This window comes from Panthera leo, chromosome B4 (genome assembly GCF_018350215.1).
Source record: "Panthera leo isolate Ple1 chromosome B4, P.leo_Ple1_pat1.1, whole genome shotgun sequence".
Taxonomy (NCBI): domain Eukaryota; kingdom Metazoa; phylum Chordata; class Mammalia; order Carnivora; family Felidae; genus Panthera; species Panthera leo.
In genome coordinates this window covers 93706652-93728297 of record NC_056685.1, presented here as the reverse complement: position 1 = coordinate 93728297, position 21646 = coordinate 93706652, and the positions used below count along the sequence as shown (strand labels likewise).

The window sequence follows — 21646 nt, the reverse complement described above, 5'->3', positions numbered from 1 at the left end:
TATTTACTATTGACAGTTAACAAAGAGAGAAAGAGAGAGAGTTGGCAATTAAGACTTGGTGCAGATCAGAAAACTAGTAAAAAGTGCCCTACCCAAGTTGCAAGCGCAATGTCTGCGGTCCAAATCAGACTTAGATTTTGGAACCCTTCCGTCCTCTGACCATGACTTGAACAGCATTACCACCTGCCAAGGCTGAAGTCACTGCTAAAAAGGCTTCCCTAATGCAAGACCTCACCAGAAATCTTTGTCCTTTGACCTTTGACCTTCAGTTTCTTCACTAGAACACACAGCTTTATTTGACCGAGATAAACAAAAAAGCCAGCAACTTTAAATATAACTGATTTTATTTGATCACCTTAACTGAAGTCTCTACATGAGAAAAGCTTCCCCATCAGCAGTTTTGTAAAGAGACATCTGGCTTCAAAAGCTTTTATTGCCTTTTTTTTTTCTATTGTAAAAATATTAACTCAAGCATTTCTGGGGAGGCATGTAACAAAAATGCCCACATCAGGCTAAGTCCTGCTGGTTTCCACTGAGACTGTTTCCACAACACGTGGCTGCTGTTGTTTTTACAGAAACACCAATAAATAGGCAGTCCTAGAAACACAGCACATGGGTAGTGATCAATAAAATTAAATACTTCTTCATTTTAAAGCGAGTCCTAAAACATCACAGAATGACTAGTGGAGAACACCGATAAACAGACTTGAAAAGGATTTACAATCACAGGAGTCTGAGCCTCCTGCCCACTCAGCCTTTATGCATCGGTAAGTAGTTGATCATCCTTTCTCATCTGCTCAGAAGCTTCGAAGGCTTTCAGTTGAGATCTTGAAAACTGAAGCCCCGACCCAGTTGGGTACTGATCACCCATCTACCAAATGCATTCTTGAAATCAGAATTAAGCGTTGGAGGTCGGTCATCACACACCGACCTGAGAGGAAAGTAGACTGTCACAGACGCCTTGTGATTTCAAACCCAGACCCTGGTGAAGCCAGCCTGGGTCACCCAGGGGTGGTGGGAGGATTGCACGGAGGTGGGCAGGGAATGTGATTCACTGAGTGTCTTGGGCTGCCCTTTGAACCAAATCAATGGAAGTCTTTCCTTACTTGTGATAAGTGCCTTCGTACACTGATAAGCACCATTTGGAAATCTTCACCATTCTGATAAACATCACTAGGCCAACAGGACTGTTACAGAATTCTGGGTCTTTCCCTGGGGCCAGACACTCGCTTTGCAATATGCCTCCTGGGCAAACTCCAGTTCCCTAGCGAGAGGACTGTAAATATTATAAAACTCCGGAGAATTTCTTTTTCTCTTTATTGCTTGCCAGATAACAAATTAAACACATCAGAGGATTGAAAAGCCTCTAAGTTGTTTCTTGCTGTGTTGTTTTGCAGGCAAGAGAACAACTGATTAACCAGGCTGAATTCTTTGTACTTGTTTGCTCTTTGAAGCACACAGTACAGGTGAGAGTGGGGGCGGCAGAAGCCGAGATGGGATGCAATGGTGTTTTCTACTCTTTTGCCACTTGAGGAGGTGGGACCGTGGGCCCGGGAGATGCCAGGCCTGGAGGATCCAGCTGCCTCTGGCTTCCAAGGCTGGTGTAATGGCTCTGTTCTCACAGAAGTGCTGACAGAACATGACAAATAGGAAACAGATGTGCACTGACCTCCCAAAAAAGTATTTCAAGGCTTCTTAATCTTCATAGGAATCCTTCAGAGTGAGAGATGCCACCTTCAGGCAGTGACGCACATGACAGTTAAAGAAGGGCTGCTGACCCCTCCTACGTTCTCTGTCCCCCACCCTTCCCCCCTCGGCCGAGGCCCTCACCTGCCTTGCCCTCACAGACCCCATTCCCCTCAGAGTCCACTTCACATGTGGTCACCTCCCTGCCCACATGCTTTTCCCCACCTGTCTCCACACACAGACAGTCTAGGCGTTTATAGATGTACCACCTCTGACCAAGCATTAAGGGCATTTCTCTCCCATTTCTGGATCCGTACTTACTTTGAAATGGTCCCTGTCACTGGGTCCATTACCAGCTCCAAATACTTCTGTGAGACTAAATACTTATTTGGAACCCCTGAGTACACCGACTTTTGCCCATTTAACAACTTAAGTTAGAAATACTAGAATAGAGGGGTACAAAGGCCAACTGGGGAAACAAGTTTCAGGGTACCTGGCTTTGAGGACAAAGTACTGATCCTTCTGCATGTGGGCTCACACCTTGCACGATACTATGGCTTTTGAGCTGCGCTGCTTATGTTCTTTGCAGATGTCTAGCTGCATCCCGCAAGAATGTGGGTGGACTTCCCAGAGTTTTGCCCTCCCAATGGCTATATTTTGTGGAAGACTTTCTTCCTTGCCAAGTTGTTGGTGTCTCACAAAACAATTTATGGCAACATTTCTCCCGAGAAAGAAAGCCAAGTAAGCGCAAGGCAGTGCAAGCTCATTTCCATTGCTGCCGATGAGCAATCAACTACGTCGCTCCAGTTAATCCCAAATTAGTCTGGTTTCGATGTCTGGGCACTTCTCAGTGGGCCAGACCAGCTCTTACTCTCAAAGTCCAGGGGATTCTCTGCTTGAAAAGTCAATGCATTCCCTTACTTCTAGACATCATATGCCAAGAATTTCCCATCTTATTTGGAAGTAAATAGAAAGTTCTGGACAAAAGTGGATGGAGTTTGTGGAACTTAAACATTTATTCTTGTATCATATAAGACTAAACCATTTATCCAATTTTGGGAATAATCAAAATGCACTTTTTATTGGAATGTGGAATTGTTATTTAGATGTGAGTTTTGTAAATGAATAGAAAATGTCAAATATGCAGTTTGTATGCATTAGCTCAGTTAGAGTGATAATAATCCTGAGATGGGTAACATTATGTTAATTTTATAGAATAGATAAATTAAGTTTATAGATGTGAAATAATTCGTGTTAAAGCTAAGAAATGGCAGAGCAGGATTCAGTTAGGTTTGTCTGTAACAGAGGCTCCAAAAGGATTAGATGGAAATGGGGCAGAGGACTTTTCTTGAAGCTGTGTTTGCATAGCTAGCTCATGGCTTTACTTAGTATACTTATTTGGGTTGGATGGAGGGGGTGGTGGAGATCTGGGGTCTTTAGCCTTTCTGCAGCAAGCTGCTCCTTGGGCTGTCATTGTTTCTCTGACTCCAAGGTCCACTGTCTTTCAATTGATATATTTGCAGCAGGAGACCCCAGGAAGGAAATATTAAAGACAAATGTGCAATTAGTAGACTATTGATCCACAGATGTATTAATCCAAAGTTGTATTCGTTGCCTGTTTTTCTGGTTCATTCTCTATCACTCCCCCCTATACACTTGGAGATCCAACAACACGGTGGGAGTTTTTTCAGTCTTTCCAAGGTCCTGCTTTCTCACTTCTAGGTCTGTCTTTGTACATGATCTTCCCTGTACCTGGGACATTCCCCTCCTCACTCCTGCTTTCTCCTCTCCCTACACCCACCCATCTCCTGGCAAACAGTTAAATCTCAGCTTCGATGTCATCCCCTCCTTCCCATGTCATACTATTATAACCCCCATCATGGCTGCCATTTTTAAGGGAGGCATTCTGGAACACAACCCTATGCGCTTGAATTCTGACTTTGGCCTGATTGTGCAAGTTTGGGCTAGTACCCTCTCGGGATTTGACTTCCCTCACCTTTAACGGGGACAAACAACAGTGTAGCCTGAGTTTTAGAAGTTGATCTGGGTTCACTGAGAAAATACCTTTCAACCTTTTAAAGACAACCTGACTTGGAGCAAGCCGTCTATCCATGTTAACTATTACCATTGTTTACAGTAATTAGGGAGGGACTGCCACTAGGCTGGTCACCACAGCATCCCAGCGCACATCACAGTGCCTACGAATATTTGCAGGACAAATGAATCTCCAGTTGCACAAACATAGCATGTCCACTGCTCCCAACCTCAACCACCGTCATCTCTTATCTGGATTCTGAAATAGGCTCCTAACCCATGTTCTGCTTCTATCTTTGTTCCCCTCCAGTCCATCCAGGGGGATCTTTTCCAAACTTAAGTCCACTTACACTGTTCTTCCGGTTTCCCATCTCACTTGGAGTAACAACTGAAGCCCTTGCAAAAAGCTCTCACTTCTGCCGCTCTTCCCTTGCTCACTCAGTTCCAGCCACGGTGGCCTCTTGGGTGCTCCTTGTAATTGCTTTTGCTTTAGAGAGCATACTCTGGCTGTTCCTTCTGCCTGGATCACTTTTCCACAGATAATTGCTAGCTAACTCCATCCTCTTCTTTCTGTCTTGCTCTAATGACACCTTCTCAACAAGGTGAAAATAAATCACCCTATTTAAGATTGCAACTTTATGACATAAAAGAATAATAAATAGAGGGCAGGAGGAAACTTTTGGAAGTGATGGCTCTGTTGAAAGCATAGAGTGGTGATAGTTTCACTGATACATATGTCTCTTCAAACTTAGCAAGTTAACACATTAAATATGTACAGCTTTATGTCAATCACACACCAGTAAAGTGGTTTAAAAAAAAAATAAAGTTGCAACCTTGTCCCTGCTCAACCCCAGGCACTCCCAACCCCTTTGCCTTGCTTTAATTTTCTAACTTAACACCTTCTGACTTCACACTTTAGTTCACTTCTTTATTATTACTATGTTTAGTGTTTATGTGCTGACTTTCTCTCTAGAATGCCAGCACCACAAGCACAGGGACCTTTGTTTATTCACTGATATATTCCCAAGTGCTTAGAAAGGTACCTGGCACACAGAAGGCACTTAATAAATATTCTTGAATAAATGGTTACATGTGTATGCATATGCATACCGATGATCCAGAGTTTCAGTTTATGGTTACTAAGGGTTGGTAAACTCAACAGAGGCGCTGACTCTTCCAGGTGAGAAAAGCAAAGACTTCTCCATTTGCAGTTTTGACATAATGCCCCAGATAGATTTCATCTAAATGGGTCTTTTCAACAAAAGGGGCATTGCACAGAGCCCAGTCTTTGTGCAGCCTCCACACTGTCTTTGGCAGTGTAGATGCTCCGCCCTCTAGGCGTGGCCCCGAACATGTGGCCTTGATGGAATGTCCCGATTAGTTACCAGATGTGCCTGAGCAGCTCTGGGGAGCAACTTGTCCGTTCAGATCTCAGCGCAGAAGCGGTTTTCATGAGCAGTTCAGCTGCTACCTTCTAGGGGTGTCTCTACCCTGCTGCACCTCTACAGAAACTCTCCCTCAAAGTCTTCAGTGTTTTTTCCCTAGTGACTGAGAAGAACAAGCAATAATTTCTTTTTTTTTTTAATTTTAAACTTTTATTTATTTTTGAGAGACACAGACAGTGTGAGAACGGCGGAAGGGCAGAGAGAGAAAGAGGGAGACACAGAATCTGAAGCAGGCTCCAGGCTCTGAGATGTCAGCAGTACAGAGCCCTAGGCGGGCTCAAACCCACGAACAGCAAGATTATCATCTGAGCCCAAGTCGGATGCTTAACTGAGCCACCCAGGCGCCCCAGCAATAATTTCTTATTTATAATTACAATGGTCATTTTGACTGAATATTTCAGTCCCAATACGACTATTTTGCAGTACATATAATCTTTTTTGTCTTATTTATGTGGACTCTATATAAGACATTGTAACAAATAGAAAATCAGGATATAGAATGTGCTGACTCTTGACATGTAAAATTTCCTGATCATTGGAGATGATTTATATGAAATGTCCAGAAAAGGCAAATCTATGCACACAGAAAATGAGTGGCCGTCTGGGGCTGAAGGTGGGAATTGGGGAGTGAATGCAAATGGAGGCAAGGTTTCTTTTGGGAGTGAAGAAAATATTCTAGTATTAGATTGAATGACTCTGTTAATTTACTAAAAATCATTGAATTATACGCAAAAGTGGGTGAATCTTATGGTGTGTGTATTGGTTTGCTAGGGGTGCTGTAACAAATACCACAGATTGGGTGGCTTTAAACAACACAAATTTATTTTCTCTTCGATCTTTGTCCAAGATCAAAATGTGGGCAGGGTCAGGTCCTTCTGAGGGCTGTGAGGGAGGGATCTATTCCAGGCCTCTCTCTTTAGCCTGCAGATGGTCTTCTCATTTTATCTTCATATCATCTTCCCTCTATACATGTCTGTGTCCAAATGTCCCCTTCTTTTAAGGACACCAGCCATATTGGATTAGAGTCCACCTTAATGATCTCCTTTTAATTTAATTACATCTTGAGAGATCTAATCTCGAAATACAGTTCTATTTGGAGATACTGGGGGTCGGAACTTTGACAGAGGAATTTGGGAGGGTACACAATTCAGCCCATGACAATACAGGTGTACCTTGCAGACATTGCACATTTGGTTCCAGACCACCGCAACATAGCAAGTCAAATGAAGTTTTTGGTTTCCCAGTGCATATCAAAGTTATGTTTACGCTATGCTATAGGCTATTCAGTGTGCACTAGCATTATGTCCCAAAAAAGCCAAGGCACATACCTTATTTTAAAAATATTGCTAAAAAAATGCTAACCATCATCTAAGCTTCCAATGAGTTGTAATCTTTTTGCTTGCGCAGGGTCTTACCTTGATGTTCACGGCTGCTGACTGATGATGTTGGGGTGGCTGCGGCCATTTCTTAAAGTAAGACCAGGGGCGCCTGAGTGGCTCAGTCGTTAAGCGTCCGACTTCAGCTCAGGTCACAATCTCGCGGCCCGTGAGTTCGAGCCCTGCGTCGGGCTCTGGGCTGATGGCTCAGAGCCTGGAGCCTGCTTCGGATTCTGTGTCTTCCTCTCTCTCTGTCCCTCCCCCATTCATGCTCTGTCTCTCTCTGTCTCAAAAATAAATAAACGTTAAAAAAAAAAAATTAAAAAAAAAAAAAAAAAAAAGTAAGACCACAAAGGGGGCACCTAGCTGGCTTGGTGGAACGTATGACTCCTGATCTCAGGGCTGTGAGTTTGAGCTCCATGTTGGTTGTAGCAATTACTTAAAAATAATAAAGAAATCTTTAAAAAAAAAAAAAAAAAAGACCACAATGAAGTCTGCCACATCAATCAACTCTTCTTTCACAAATGATTTCTCTGTAGCACGTGATGCTGTTTGACAGCATCAACTAAGTTTATATAATATTCCAAATCCTTTGCTGTCATTTCAACAATCTTCACAGCATCTTCACCAGGAGTAGATTCCACCACTTTCAGGGTGCCTGGGTGGTTCAGTCGGTTAGGCGTCCGACTTCGGCTCAGGTCAAAATCTCGCAGTTTGTAGGTTCGAGCCCTGTGTTGGGCTCTGTGCTGACAGCTCAGAGCCTGGAGCCTGCTTCGCATTCTGTGTCTTCCTCTCTCTCTGCTCCTCCCCAGCTTATGCTCTGTCTCTCTCTCTCTTTCTCAAAAATAAATAAACATTAAAAAAAAAAAAAACTAAAAAAAAAAAAAGAAAAAGCACTTTCTTTGCTCATCTGTAAGAAGCAACTCCTCATGTGTTCCAGTTTTATCATAAGATTGCAACAACTCAGTCCCATCTTCAGGCTCCACTTCTCACTCTAGTTCTCTTACTGTTTCTACCACATCTGCAGTTTCTTCCTCCACTGAAGTCTTAAACTTTCAATTTATAACAAACACAGTATCTGTGAAGTACAATAAACTAAAGCACAATAAAATGAAATATGTCTGTATGTACATTATACTTCAATAAAGCTGTTTAAAAAATAACCTATTAATTGAGTACTTAGTAGGTCTAGGTACTAAGTATTTTACATGTATCATCTCATTTGATCTTCTCAATGACAGTATGAGGTAAGTATGTTTCTGCCCACTTTAAATTGAGGAAAGAAGGCACAGAGGTTGAATAATTTGCCTGAGGTCACAAAGCCAGTCAGCAATGGAGCCAAGATTCAAACCATGTAGCCCAACTCCAGAGCCCACATTTTTACTCCCTATGCGAACACCTACATGTGCCAGGCACTCAGGCCTTTTAACACCATCCTCTGATCAGTTTCATGATGTCAACTGTATGCAAAAGAAAACTGAAGTTTGGAGAAGTTAAGCACCCTGCCCAAGTTCCACAAGGCTGTGATGGGCTTTCTCCAACACCCAAGCATTTTCTCAATACTATGGTATTTTTAATTATGTGTAACCGTGGCTCACCCTTTTTGATGGGAGACCTCCGGGACAAGAAAAAAGCCTCCCAGCACAATAGATGTTCAATACATTGTTGTGGAATGAATGAGAACATATTGAAAAGGACTGGTCTGTAGTTTTAACTTCACAGTGATGGATAAAGAAATCTGCTCATGCTGGAGCCTCAAACCTGCAATTCTGGAGACTGACCACTTGGGCTGCAGATAATTTTGTATGGGCAGTTCATGACACAAACTCCAGAAATTACCTCTTGGCTGAATACTTTTGTATGGGGAAATGGGCACACTCACAGTCTGCTGGTGAGAATGCAAACTGGGATGGACTTTCCATTGGGCAATTGGCAATTGTCAAAAGCCTTAAACATACACACACACACACACACACACACACACACACATACCCTTATGTCCTCATAACTCCTTATCCAAGAACTTATAAGTGTTATGAAAAAAATTGGGGACAATCTAAATATCTAATAATAAAAGAATAATTATGGTATAATCAGAATGAAATAATATGCAGTCTTTATTGATGGTGTTGGTTTTATTATTGTTTTAGATAAAGTTCATGCTATATAATATTTAGTAAAACAGAGCAAAAAATAAAACCTGTTCACAGAACAAGAAATACAAAGAGCCAGTAAGTATATGAAAAGATACTTATTTTCATTCAGAATGCAGAGAAAAGCAAATCAAAACAATGGAATATTTTTCACCTGTGAGATCGACAAAAAGTTGGCCAGGAGTGTAAACAGGCACTCTAATGTACAACTGTCAATAGTATAAATTGGTGCAAACTTTTGGGAGAAATTTGAGAATAATATTAAAATTTAAAAATGCATATCCCCCTTTTCGACCTAGAAATATTACTTCTAGCAATTTTACTTTGCCCTATAAAAATACATATATATGCAAAGATGTTCATTACAGAACTAACTGTAGTAGCAAAAAACTTGGAAACAAGTTTTCATCAATCGCCAAATGATGAAGTAAATGGTGCAGATTTGTACAGTGAAACATAAATAGCTCTTAAAGTAAATGCTGTCAACATTCTGTGCTTATTTGCAAAGATATTTACATTAGTCAGGGTCCAGACAGGGATGCAAAATTCATGTTAGGTAATTCAAAAGAGAAAATTTAATATAGTAATTAAGTACAAGAGGTTAGGAGCAAGCTATTTTATTTATTTATTTTTAAACGTTTATTTATTTTTGAGACAGAGAGAGACAGAGCATGAACGGGAGAGGGTCTGAGAGAGAGGGAGACACAGAATCTGAAACAGGCTCCAGGCTCTGAGCTGCCAGCACAGAGCCCGACGCGGGGCTCGAACCCACAGACCGCGAGATCATGACCTGAGCCGAAGTCGGCCGCCCGACCGACTGAGCCACCCAGGTGCCCCAGAAGCAAGCTATTTTATACCAGAGGGTGGTGACTCAAGGACAGAGGCAGCCCTATAGGCAAGGCACAGGCAAGTGGGAAGTTGGGACGGCAAGATTATTCTTTCTGGGCCATTTCTTCTACTCTTCTTCTTTGTGCATCAATTTCAATCTCTCTCTATAGACCAATTCTCTATTCTCCAGGCACACAGCTGCATCATCTGTAGTTCAAGTACCAATAATGGCTGAGAATAATCCCAGGAGATAATCTGAATCATCCACCCAAATATAATCATGTCTGGCCAGGGGGAAGGGCCACAGGATTCACCTCTGTGAATGGTGATTGTAGTTCTCAACCAGAGGAGCCTAGGTTGGGGAGATCCTATCTACTACTGACAATATGGCAAGATGGATCGGTACTGATGCCATTTACCAAGGCAGGGAATTTGTGATGGTGAGAAGATCAGAATAGAGGACAATAACTTAAGTTTTGGACATGTTCAACTGAGATGCTCAAAGAACATCTAAACCTACTGTCAAGGAGATAGATGAATGTACAGTCCAGAGTTTAGCATGGGAATTTGGGCTGGATATCCTGGCTTGGGACAATTAGCATACAAACAGTATTTGCAGCCAGGGGTAAGTAAGAAAAAAAATATTCTGGTTCAAGATAGAACCATAGAAAATAGAAAATATTTATAGGATTAACAAAGGGAAAGAAGGAACACTAAAGGAAACTGAGAAAAATTGGCCAAAAGGACCGGTGAAAAAGCAAACAGAAAAAAATCACAGAGAGAGGAGGGCAGAGAAGAAAGAGAGAGGAAGTTTCTAGGAAAAGAAAGTGGTCAATTCAGTTAGATAAGATAAACTCTGAAAATGCCCAGTTGGATATGGCCTCAAGGTCTCTGATGATGAGGGCATCAGAGTGAAGGAAGAAACTGAACTGCAGTCAGTTTAGGAGGTTAGGAAATGAATTCCTCAGACTGAATGCCTTTGCAGCTACTCATGAAGCAGGGAGGTGACAAGCCTCGGTAAGATTAAACAGAAGAAATGAGTCATCGTGCTTAAGATTCACGGTTCTTTTGCAAATCTCTTTTGTATCGGGTAACTTGGGCTAACCTAAGTGGGCTCAGAACATTGACAAAGGCCCAAACTCGGGTTTTTACTTTGAATTCACAGAGCAAATCCTAGAGCTCCCTCTTGGGGTTGGCGATTCTTGTACATTCCTAGTCTTGGAAACCCAAGAATAAGCAGACTGTGGCTCTGGGGCTGTATGTGGCCCTCAGCCTGTTTTCCCATGGCCTGGGAACTAAGGATGGTTTTGTTTGTTTGTTTGTTAATGTTCTCAGTGCTTGGAAAAAAAAAATCAAACAAAGGAAAATATTGTATGATGTGGAAATTTTACGAAATTCAAATCTCCGTGTCATTAAATGCATTTTCGTTGGAACACAGTGCTCATTTGTTTAGGGACGGCCGATTTCATGTTACAATAGCAGAACTGAGCAGCAGTGACAGAGAATGTATAGCCCCACAAGGCCTAAAATACTGTCTGGCCCTTTGGGATAATGTTTGCAGACCTCTACTATAGAAGACTGGACAGGGAAGTCCTGACACTTTAGATTGCTCTTCGAGAGATAAAAATAGCTTAGTTCTGGTCATCAAACTCAATAAAAACACACTATAAATTTTGTCTAATTTTCCAAAGTCTTAAGTACAGAAACAACCTCGGCATAAGTAGACCCACATGAATGGTACATTTCAGGCCAAAGTCAGTTTTCACCTTTGGCTTATTTGTGCTTGTGATATCTTGGGACACAGCTGGACAAGACTCTGTGCCTAGCACTGGGACAGGCTAGAGTAGATGAAGAAAAAGCCAAGATCTGCAACTAGAATTGTGCCCTAGTGTGGAATAGACCCCGGGCAGGTCCTAAAAGTTAAGTGACAGAGAACACTAAAAGGCCAGTGATGGTTTATTGAGCACTTCCTGTATGCTAGGCATGTCAAGCGCTTTATATACAATTATCAAGATAAACAAAGCCAACTCGCCCTCTTTTGCCAAGAGTGAAAAAAAGTGTGAAGGATGGTAATAGAAGTATATCATACTTTCACCGCAGGATGAATAACAACACAAAAGAGAGGCAAACAAGATACTATGATGGGTCAGAGGAAGTGAGCTTAGTTGGGAGGAGGGAGAGGGAAATTTGGGCCTGGAAGAAAGGAAATATTTTAACAAAGGAAGAAGATGGAAGGTGTAATAGCAGGAGAGTGCAGGGTAGTACATTTGAGGAATAGCATGAAGGTTCTACTGGTTGAAATGGAGGATGTGTGTAAACTAATTTTTTAACTTACAAATTTATTTTCAGTTTGCCATGAAAGCCTTTCTGACTCTGCCCAACAGGGGAGATCTTAGGTTCAGTTACACCTTGACTCACAACTTGACTATAGACCGCATTTAGACACTCCAAAGGCTACAGCCTGGGAACCACAGACGGCCATCAGGACATGGGCACGTGCTCCCAGGAGTCATTGCAGCAGTCTGTTGAGCATGCACTGCAGATTCAAGGAAGCAAGGTGCCCATCAGGCAAACATAGAAGCTACCTTGGCTTACAGGCCCTACTCCCTGCAGGAGCCAATATCTCTTATAACCACTTCCTAGGTATAGTTTCTAGAGTTCTTGTGAGAGACACACCAATTACTTAGAGTCACAGCACTCAGGGAAGTCCAAGGATGTGACTTTCTGCCTGGACTGATTGTTCTCTCACTCCAGACGTTGTTTACCAAACAGAGATCGCCTTCCCCATGCACAGTGTTGCCTGGCGGCATGATTGACATACTGTCTTTATCACATTGCCTGAGAAACCAAATTCTCAAGCAGAGTCAAATTCTCAAGCAGAAAGGGAAAAAGGTTTTGTTAGCCCTTTACTCATCCTCCCCAACATCTACTCCAATGTCACTGCTATCCTCAAAAGTAACTTCTGTTAATTACTTTTCTAATAATTTACATAAAGTTGTATACACATCGGTAGGCATTTAGTTTATATCCAATTTTTCACTATTACAAACAAGCAATTAACATCCGTCTGTACATAGGAGAGTGTTTCCTAGTAGTGAAATTATTTGATTAAATGATAAATATACAATCCTAATAGATAATATTACACTATTAATAATCTTAATGCACACCAGCAGTGTATGAATGCCAACCCCCCTATTCACTCTTCTGTGACACTGTTTATTAGAAATCTTTAAATTTTGTCTCTACAGTGAATGAGAAATGGTCTTGCATTCATTTACATTCCCCCAATAACAAGCGAGTTTACAGATATTTTCAAATGTTTATTGACCATTTGTATTTTTCATTTGAATTACTTGGTCATATTCTTTGCACATTTTTCTATTGAGTTGACTTTATTGATTTGTGGATAATATACACACACACCCATATCTATATTATTATATATGTATTATATTCTACATATGTGTACTATGTTGGGCAGTGTATATAATGTTACATATATTATATATAATGTTATATGTTATATATATTACTACATATGGCATATATATTGAAATGTTGTTTATATACACATACAAATATTTGGGCATTTTCAGATATATAATGGGAATTATTAATGATTTTTGATCAGGACAGCTTGGTGCTGGGAGGAGTGATTAGGCATTGGGGTTTTGGAGTTAGACCTGAGTCTGCCCAGTTCAAATGCTTTCTAATATGTGTAAACACTTGGTTAAACACTTAATCTCCTTGAATCTCACTTTTCTAATTTGTAAAATGGGATAATCATATGCATTCACCGAGTTGTCTTCTTTTTAAATTTTTAAAAAATGCTTACTTATTTTTTGAGAGAGAGAGAGAGAGAGAGACAAAGTGTGAGTGGGGGAGGGGTAGAGAGAGAGGGAGACACAGAATCCGAAGCAGGCTCCAGGCTCTGAGCTATCAGCACAGAGCCTGACGTGGGGCTTGAATTCACAAACCACGAGATCATGACCTGAGCTGAAGTCGGACGCTCAACCGACTGAGCCACCCAGGCACTTCATTGGATTGTCTTTAGCTCAGTTTGGGGCCATAAAGTATTCAGTCAATGGTAACACTTAGCATTATTTTTAAAAATTGAAGTGTAATTCACAAACCATAAAGTGTACAAGTCAGTGGCTTTTTAGTATATTCACAAGGTTGTGCAACCATCACCACTATCCAGTGCCAGATACATTTTCATCACTCCCAAAAGAAATCCTGTATCCAGTTACTCCCTACCCTCAACCCCCATCCCCTGGCAAACCCTAATCACTCTTCTTCTTTTTTTTTTATTTTAATTTTTTTTAAAAGTAAGCTCTACACCCAATGTGGGACTTGAACCCATGACCCCAAGATGAAGTCACGTGCTCTACTAACTAAGCAAGCCAGGTGTCCCTAAGCCCTAATCACTTTCTATCTCTGTTTTTGCCTATTACATATATTTCATATAAGTGGAATGATACAATATATGGCCTTTGTGTCTGGCATCTTTCATTCAGCATAATGTCTATATGGTCTATCCATATTGTAACATAACACTCCACTTTTACTGCTGAATAATCCATTGTATTGATATACCAAATTTGATTTATCCATGCATCAGCTGATGGACATTTGGATTGTTTCTATTTGGGGCTATAATGAATAATACTCATACAAATATTCATGTACAAGTTTTTCCATGGACATATGTTTCCAATTATTTTAGCTATATACCTAGAGGTAGAATTGCTAGGTCACATAGTAACTCTATGTGTAACTTTTTTTTTTTTTTTAAGTTTATTTGTTTAAGCAATCTGTACACCCAATGCAGGGCTCGAACTCACAACTCCGAAATCAAAGAGCCTCACGTTCCACCAACTGAGCCAGTCAGGCACACTTATGTTTAACTTTTTTTTTTTTAAACACATATTCATTTTTGAAAATTAGAGAAACAGAGCATGAGTGGGGGAGAAGCACAGATAGAGGAAGACACAGAATCCGAGCAGGCTCCAGGCTCTGAGCTGCCAGCACAGAGCCCAACGCAGGGCTCGAACTCATGAACCATGAGATCCATGACCTGAGCCAAAGTTGGTTGCTTACCTGACCAAGCCACCCAGGCACCCTAATGTTAACTTTTTAAGGAACTCCCAAACTATTTCCATCAGAACCCACGCTGATTTACATCCTCATCAGCAATGTGTGAGAGTTTCAATTTCTCCACATCCTTGTAAACACTTGCTATTGTCTGTCTCTTCTATGATAGTCATCCTAGTGAAGTAATACCTCATGATGGTTCTGATTTGCATTTCTCTAATAACAAATGATGTTGAGCATCTTTTCATGTGCTTATTGGCCATTTATATTTCTTTGGAGAAATGTCTATAGAAATCTTTTGCCCAATTTCTAATTGGTTGTCTTTTTATTACTGAGTTGTAGGAGTTCTTCATATGTTCTGGATACTAGCCTCTTTTCAGATATATGATTTGCAAATATTTTCTCACATCCTGTGGATTGTTTTTTCACTTTCTTGGTAATGTCCTTTGAAGCATAAAGTTTTTTGTTTTTGTTTTTTAGTTTATTTATTTATTTTTTTTGAGAGAGAGAGAGCATGAGTGGGGGAGGGACAGAGAGAGAGAAAGAGAATCCCAAGTAGGCTCCGCCAGTGTGGAGCTAGACACGGGGCTCAAAACTATGAACCATGAGATCATGACCTGAGCTGAAACCAAGAGTCGGATGCTTAACCAACTGAGCCACTCAGATGTCCTGAAGCAAAAAGTTTTTAATTATGAAGTCCAACTTATCTATTTTCTCTTTGGTTGCTTGAACTTTAGGTGTTATATTCGTATTTTATTCTTTTTTATTCAATTATAAATAAAATTGTTTTCTTAATTTTATTTTCAGTTCATTGCTAGTGTATAGAAATATAACCAACTTTTGTATATTGATCCTGTATCCTGCAACCCTGATGGATGCATTTATTAGCTCTAGTAGTTTGTGTGTGTGTTTACTTCCTGGGATTTTTCTAAGTACAACATCATGTTGTCTACAAATAGAGATAATTTTACGTCTTCCTTTCTGATCTGGATGCTTTTTATTTCTTTTTCTTGCCTGGTTGCCCTGGCTAGAATCTCCAGCACAATGTTGAATAGATGTGGTCAAAACAAACATCCTTGTCTTGTTCCTGATGTTAGGGGGAAAAGCATATAGTCCTTCACAATTATTTATAATGTTCACTATGAGTTTTTCTTAAATGCCCTTTATCAGGTTGAGGAAGTTCCTTTATAGTCCTAGTTTGTTGTGTATTTCTATCATAAGAGGGTGTTGGATTTTGGTCAAATGCTTTTTCTGCATTTATTGAGATGACCATGTAGCTTTTATCCTTTAGTCTTTTAATTTGCCCAATTTATTAGTTGGCTGGGGTTGCCATGACAAAGTCCCACAGGTTAGGTGGCATAAACAACAGAAAGTTTAATGTGTCATCAGGGTTGGTTTCTTCTGAGGCCTCTCTCCACGGCTTGTAGCTGGCTATCTTCTCCCTATGTCTCCACATGGTCTTCCTAAGCTTTTTATTTGGATCCAGCCATACTGAATTAAGATCCACCCTAATGACCTCATTTTGACTTAATTACCCCATTAAAGGCCCTATCTCCAAATACAGTCATATTCTGAAGTACTGGGCATTAGGACTTCAACTTACAACTTTTCAAGAGACACCATTCAACCCCTAACAGCCTGTAACGCAGATTGGTTTTTACATGTTGAACCAACCTTGTATTCCTGGGATAAATCCCACTTGATCATGAGATCACTTACTCCTTTCTATATGTTGCTGGATTCAGTTAGCAAATATTTTGTTGAAAATTTTTACAAACAGCTAGTGTTATTATTCTTTATTCCTACCAAAGTACTTTTATATATGCTATTTCACTTTCCCTTAAACAGAATTCTATGAGGTGGGTAGGATATTCACATTCACTAATGCAAAATGAAGCTCAGGAAAAGTGAAGTGATTTTCTCCCAATTATAAATTTGCAGTAGTAGATAGTATAGACTGGAATCAAAACTACAGATGGGAAGAACATTAGCGAGATGAAAGAAAGTAGGATTTGGTAAGAACAAAGAGAAACTTTGTATGGCTGGAAGTTAACAGGGTCAATTTGAATGGCATCAGTGATTTCAATGATGTAAGAACTGAGGTCATCTGCTGATGTGCACAATAAGAGTAAATAGACTTGTGGTTTCAATTCATGCATGTAATTAAACCAAGTAGAGATGACAATTCTCATTAATTTTGAGATCATGATTTGACCAGATTAGCTGACGGAGAATAAGCCAAAGTTTTGATGGTAGGGATTTGACTATGTCAGTAACAGTACACCATTCCTTCATTCTTGGAAAGTTAGTTTCCAAGGTGACTGCCAATTCATACAATCTTCGCTAATCCTTGATGGAGTTAGTACCATGACTGTTCAGTCAGAGAATGCTGAATTCAAATTCTATTTCCGGCCCCAACAGATTGTGTGACTTTGAGTCATTTAATTTCTGCAAGACTGTATTCCCTCATCAAATGGAGGAATTAGATGTTCTCTAAACTCCCTTCCAGTTTTATGACTCTTATTTAGTGAATAAGGGGAGTGGTGATTCAGTTCACTGGAAATTTTTAAGCAGCAATGATGAATTCACTAAGGGTAAACTAAGGAATTACTAAAGAGCAATGAAGCCTAGAGGGTAGAGAGCAGGTAAGCCAGGCTGGGTGGCCAGCCAAAGTGGGAACGTAAACAGACTGGGGTGGGTGGGGGGAAGGCTACCCAGAGTTAGGAATATCATGGGGCATATTACACAAAGCTACAGGAATCTAGGTGGTCAATTAATTACAAATAACTACAAATAATTAAAAAGCCAGACGAGAGAGTCCAGGCTGGGACAAAACACAAATAAAACCCCTATCGTTAGCCACCTATTTTTATATCAGGATCATGATGTTATTTATCTCAGTTCACTGAATGATGCACTGAAGAGCAAGGATTGAACCTGAGTCTCTCCAGTAGTTTCTGAAGTCCTGGCCCATCAGCTTCTCTAATCATTCACAAGTCATGTTTCATGTTTCTGAACTGTCACATGACACTTCATAATGAACAGGAGGCAATGTTCTGATAATCAAGACATCTGTTTTTCCTTTTCACTTAATTTTATTTTTTTAACTTTATTTATTTTTAGAGAGAGAAAGCCTGGAAGGGGCAAAAAGAGAGGATGAGAGAATCCCAAGCAGACTCCATGCTGTCAGCACAGAGCAAACGTGGGGCTGGAACTCACAAACTGTGAGATCATGACCTGAGCTGAAATCAAGACTCGGACACTTAACCAACTGAGCCACCCAGGCAACACCCCCCCCCCACCCCCGTCTTGTAGAATATTTTCAAAGTTTGTATAATTCTAAACAAACTTTGCCACTTAAAATGTTTAAACATTTTAAGATGAAATTTCTAATATCCATTTAAACCATTTTTAAAATGTTTTAAACCATGTTTAAAATGTACAAATCATTGTTTTTGTATACGCACAAGATTGTGCAATCATCACTACTAATTCCAGAACATTTTATCACCCTAAATAGAAATATCCTTCTCCCCATCCCCTGGCAGCAAGTAATCAACTTTGTTTTTGCAGATTTGCCTATTTTAGCAATTTCATATACATGGAATCATACAATATGTGGCTTTTGTGTCCGACTTCTTTCACTTAGCATGTTTTTAAGGTTCCTTCATGATGCAGCAGAATCAGTACTTACTTCCTTCTGGCTGAATAATGTTTCACTGTGTGGATACCATATTTTATTTAGTCCTTCATTAGTTGATGGATATTTGGGTTGTTTCCTTTTTGGCTATTATGCGTAATTCTGCCATGAACATTAATGTACGAGTTTCTATATGAACATGTTTTCATTTCTCTTGGTTATACACCTAGCACAATTACTGGGTCATTACTGTAACTAAGCTTAACTTTTTGAGGAATTGCCAAACTATCTTCCTAAGTGGCTACATTTTTTTACATTCCCACCGGCAACATGTATGAGGGTTCGTTTCTTCATATTCTCAACAACTTTTTTGTTCTGTTTTGTTTACAATTATAGCCAGTGTGGTGGGTATAAAAGTGGTATCTCATCATGACTGATGGTTCTTTCAACGTTTTTTTGTTTTTGTTTTTTTTTTTTATTTTATTTTTGGGACAGAGAGAGACAGAGCATGAACGGGGGAGAGGCAGAGAGAGAGGGAGACACAGAATCGGAAACAGGCTCCAGGCTCCGAGCCATCAGCCCAGAGCCTGACGCGGGGCTCGAACTCACGGACCGCGAGATCGTGACCTGGCTGAAGTCGGACGCTTAACCGACTGCACCACCCAGGCGCCCCCATGACTGATGGTTCTGATTTGCATTTTTCTAATGATTAATATTGAGCATCTCCTTATGTGCCTAGTGGCTATTTATATTTCCTTGGAGAAATGTCTATTCAATCCTTTGTCCATTTTAAAATTGGGTTGTCTTTTTGAGTTATAAGAGTTTTCTATATACTCTGGAGAGATCCTACTTGGATTAAAAGCCAACACAGAAATAAGAACTGACAGAGGGCAAAGCTGAGCCATGATGACGTATTTTGCATTCTTGTATTCATCCATGCACAAAGTCAGACCTACCTCCATGAAGCTTAGTTTTTTGAACCAACACATTCTTGGGGCTAATCAGACTAGAATAATGGAGGGGTGATCTTCCATGCCAGGATCACTCAAGTAGAATGGGACTTTTTCCTCCATTAGTTTTTCTGGTCAATCCCCAGGCCCTACCCTATACTGTGGGCATTGGGTAGGAAGCAGGGGAAAGATGAATGATGTCTGGCACAATTAGAAGTACCACCTCCAACCCCATAGGGCCTCTGGTGAAAATTTTAAGACTACAGAGACCTTTGCAAAATCTCCATAATGCTTATAAATTCCACAACTTAAAAATAGAGCAACAAAGTAAAAAGGCAGATAAATACAAAGTATCTAAAAATGCTAAAGTGGGTAAATACAGAAAATACAGAATCCTTGCATTAGGTATAGACATGGTTGCTATTTTTAAGAGCTCTGTAACTAATGTTAATGTTACATGTTTTCCAAGATACATTCCTACCTACTATTGTCCCTAGGGTGCCTACACAGATCAGCTGACGTGGCCTTAAGTACTACTGAATGTTCAAATTACATGAGTCCAAAACTAGAGGGTTTGCCATGTGGATCTGAACAGGACAGGCTAAGGAGAAGTGGAGAAATTGGGGGTCATATGTGAAGCTGATGCATAGCTGCTTCCTATGTATCTTTGGAAAATGTAGGAGGGATGAAATATTTTTCTATGTGAAAGTGAATGACACTGTGGTAGTTAGGCAGACTAATACTTAAAATATGATCTTTGCCATCTCCATGAAAAAATGAGTGCCAATAAGAGATGTGTGATCACAGTACTATGGAGATACATTATTGTAGGAAGAGAGCTACAGGTGCTTCATCAAAGAGGAAGAAACACATCAAGAGGCAGACACAAGATCTGTAAACTACATTTATTGAGTACTTACTGGGCAGTGGGCACAACAGATACAAAAGAGTTATTAGGATGGGGACAGGTAAGAACTTAAAAAATTAAATATACATGTTAATTTACCACTAATTCTACCAGGAAAGTACAAAATTTTTACAACTTACACTTTATAATGAAATTGTGATGCTTGTCAAAAGGATAAGCTATACATACAAAGCGAAAAAATTTTTTAAATTGTGCTTAACATCATTAGAATTACCCTAAAATGGGTTGATAAAATGCCTATTCAGCATTCATTCTCATTACACACATATATTTCACTTCCTTAAACACTGCTTGAAAAGTACAAATACTTTGACTTAATTGCTGAGAAATCTGTGGTCAACAACTACATGTGCCGTTTCTCTAAGAAACATCATGGCATGTGCGGTCCATTTCTCCTTTAAAGTCCATCTTATTTTCAGCTTAGCTTACTATCAAGTTCTCTTAGAACTGTTTATATCTCTTTTGTCTGATCATCTTCTTCAAGTTTCCTGATTTCATTTTTTAAACAATTTATAGTTTCACGACTTGCCTTTAATCTCTCCTTAAGCTCTGCGATTTCAAAGCTTGTTTTTTTTTTTGCAGCTTCTAATTTTTCTCTGGTTTTCACTTCAAGTTCTGCAACTAAGGAAAACATTTTTATCGAACTATTTCATTTTTCTCAGATGTCTAAGGTATGTTATAGAGTAATAAATATGGCATTTCCTTAGGTCAGTTTCCATGATAAAAAATATAAACAACTTAAGATATATTACATTAAACATAAGGAGGTGGGTAGAAAGTCTGAACTCTCATGAGAGAAGCTAAGACATTTTCTACAACTAAGAATGAAATTTGGCCACTCACAGTTTAAAATTTACAATTAAGATGTTAAGACATAATGTCCTTGTTTTCCTTTCCATACACAAATTTGGAAATAAGGGGGCATACAATCCAAGAGACATCCAACTAATAAGAAGAGCTAACTAAATACAGTGTTCTGAGGGCACCTGGGTGGCTTAGTCGGTTAAGTGCCTGGCTCCTGATTTCTGCTCAGGTCATGATCTCACAGTCCTGTGATGGAGCCCTACATAGGGCCCTAAGCTCAACGTGGAGGCTGCTTAAGATTCTCCCTCTCCCTCCGCCTTTCCCCCACTTGTGCACATGATCTCTCTCAAAAAATAAAAATAAATGTTAAAAAATTAAAAGCAAATAAAGAGGGGTGCCTAGGTGGATCAGTCCACTAAGTTTCCAATTCTTGGTTTCATCTCAGGACATGATCTCATGGTTCCTGAGACTGAGTTTTGTGTTGGGCTCTGTGCTGGCAGCGTGGAGTCTGCTTGGGAGTTTCTCTCTGCCCCTGCACCCCCTCTTGCGTGCGATCTCTCTCTCTCTCTCTCTCTCTCTCTCAAACATTTAAGAATAAACAGGGGCACCTGGGTGGCTCAGTCAGTTAAGCGTCCTACTTTGGCTCAGATCATGATCTCCTGGTTTGTGAGTTTGAGCCTCACATCAGGTTCTCTGCTGTCAGCA

At 40.1% G+C, this 21646-nt stretch overlaps 1 protein-coding gene across 4 annotated transcripts in view; it reads right to left on the bottom strand.

Annotated features, from left to right (window-relative positions):
* YEATS4 (YEATS domain containing 4) overlaps positions 1–21646 on the bottom strand; it is an 80874-nt gene that overhangs the window by 38833 nt on the left and 20395 nt on the right. Inside the window, exon 7 of one of the 4 annotated variants that reach the window (XM_042947143.1) lies at positions 2743–3183. The exons of 1 other annotated variant lie outside the window; for it this stretch is intronic. In XM_042947143.1, coding sequence (XP_042803077.1) covers positions 3068–3183 — 116 coding nt within the window. In that variant the 3' untranslated portion in view covers positions 2743–3067. Of the gene's footprint in view, positions 1–2742; positions 3188–20099; positions 20759–21646 lie in introns of those variants that run through there. 2 more of the 4 variants (XM_042947144.1, XM_042947141.1) reach the window with 2 other exon arrangements.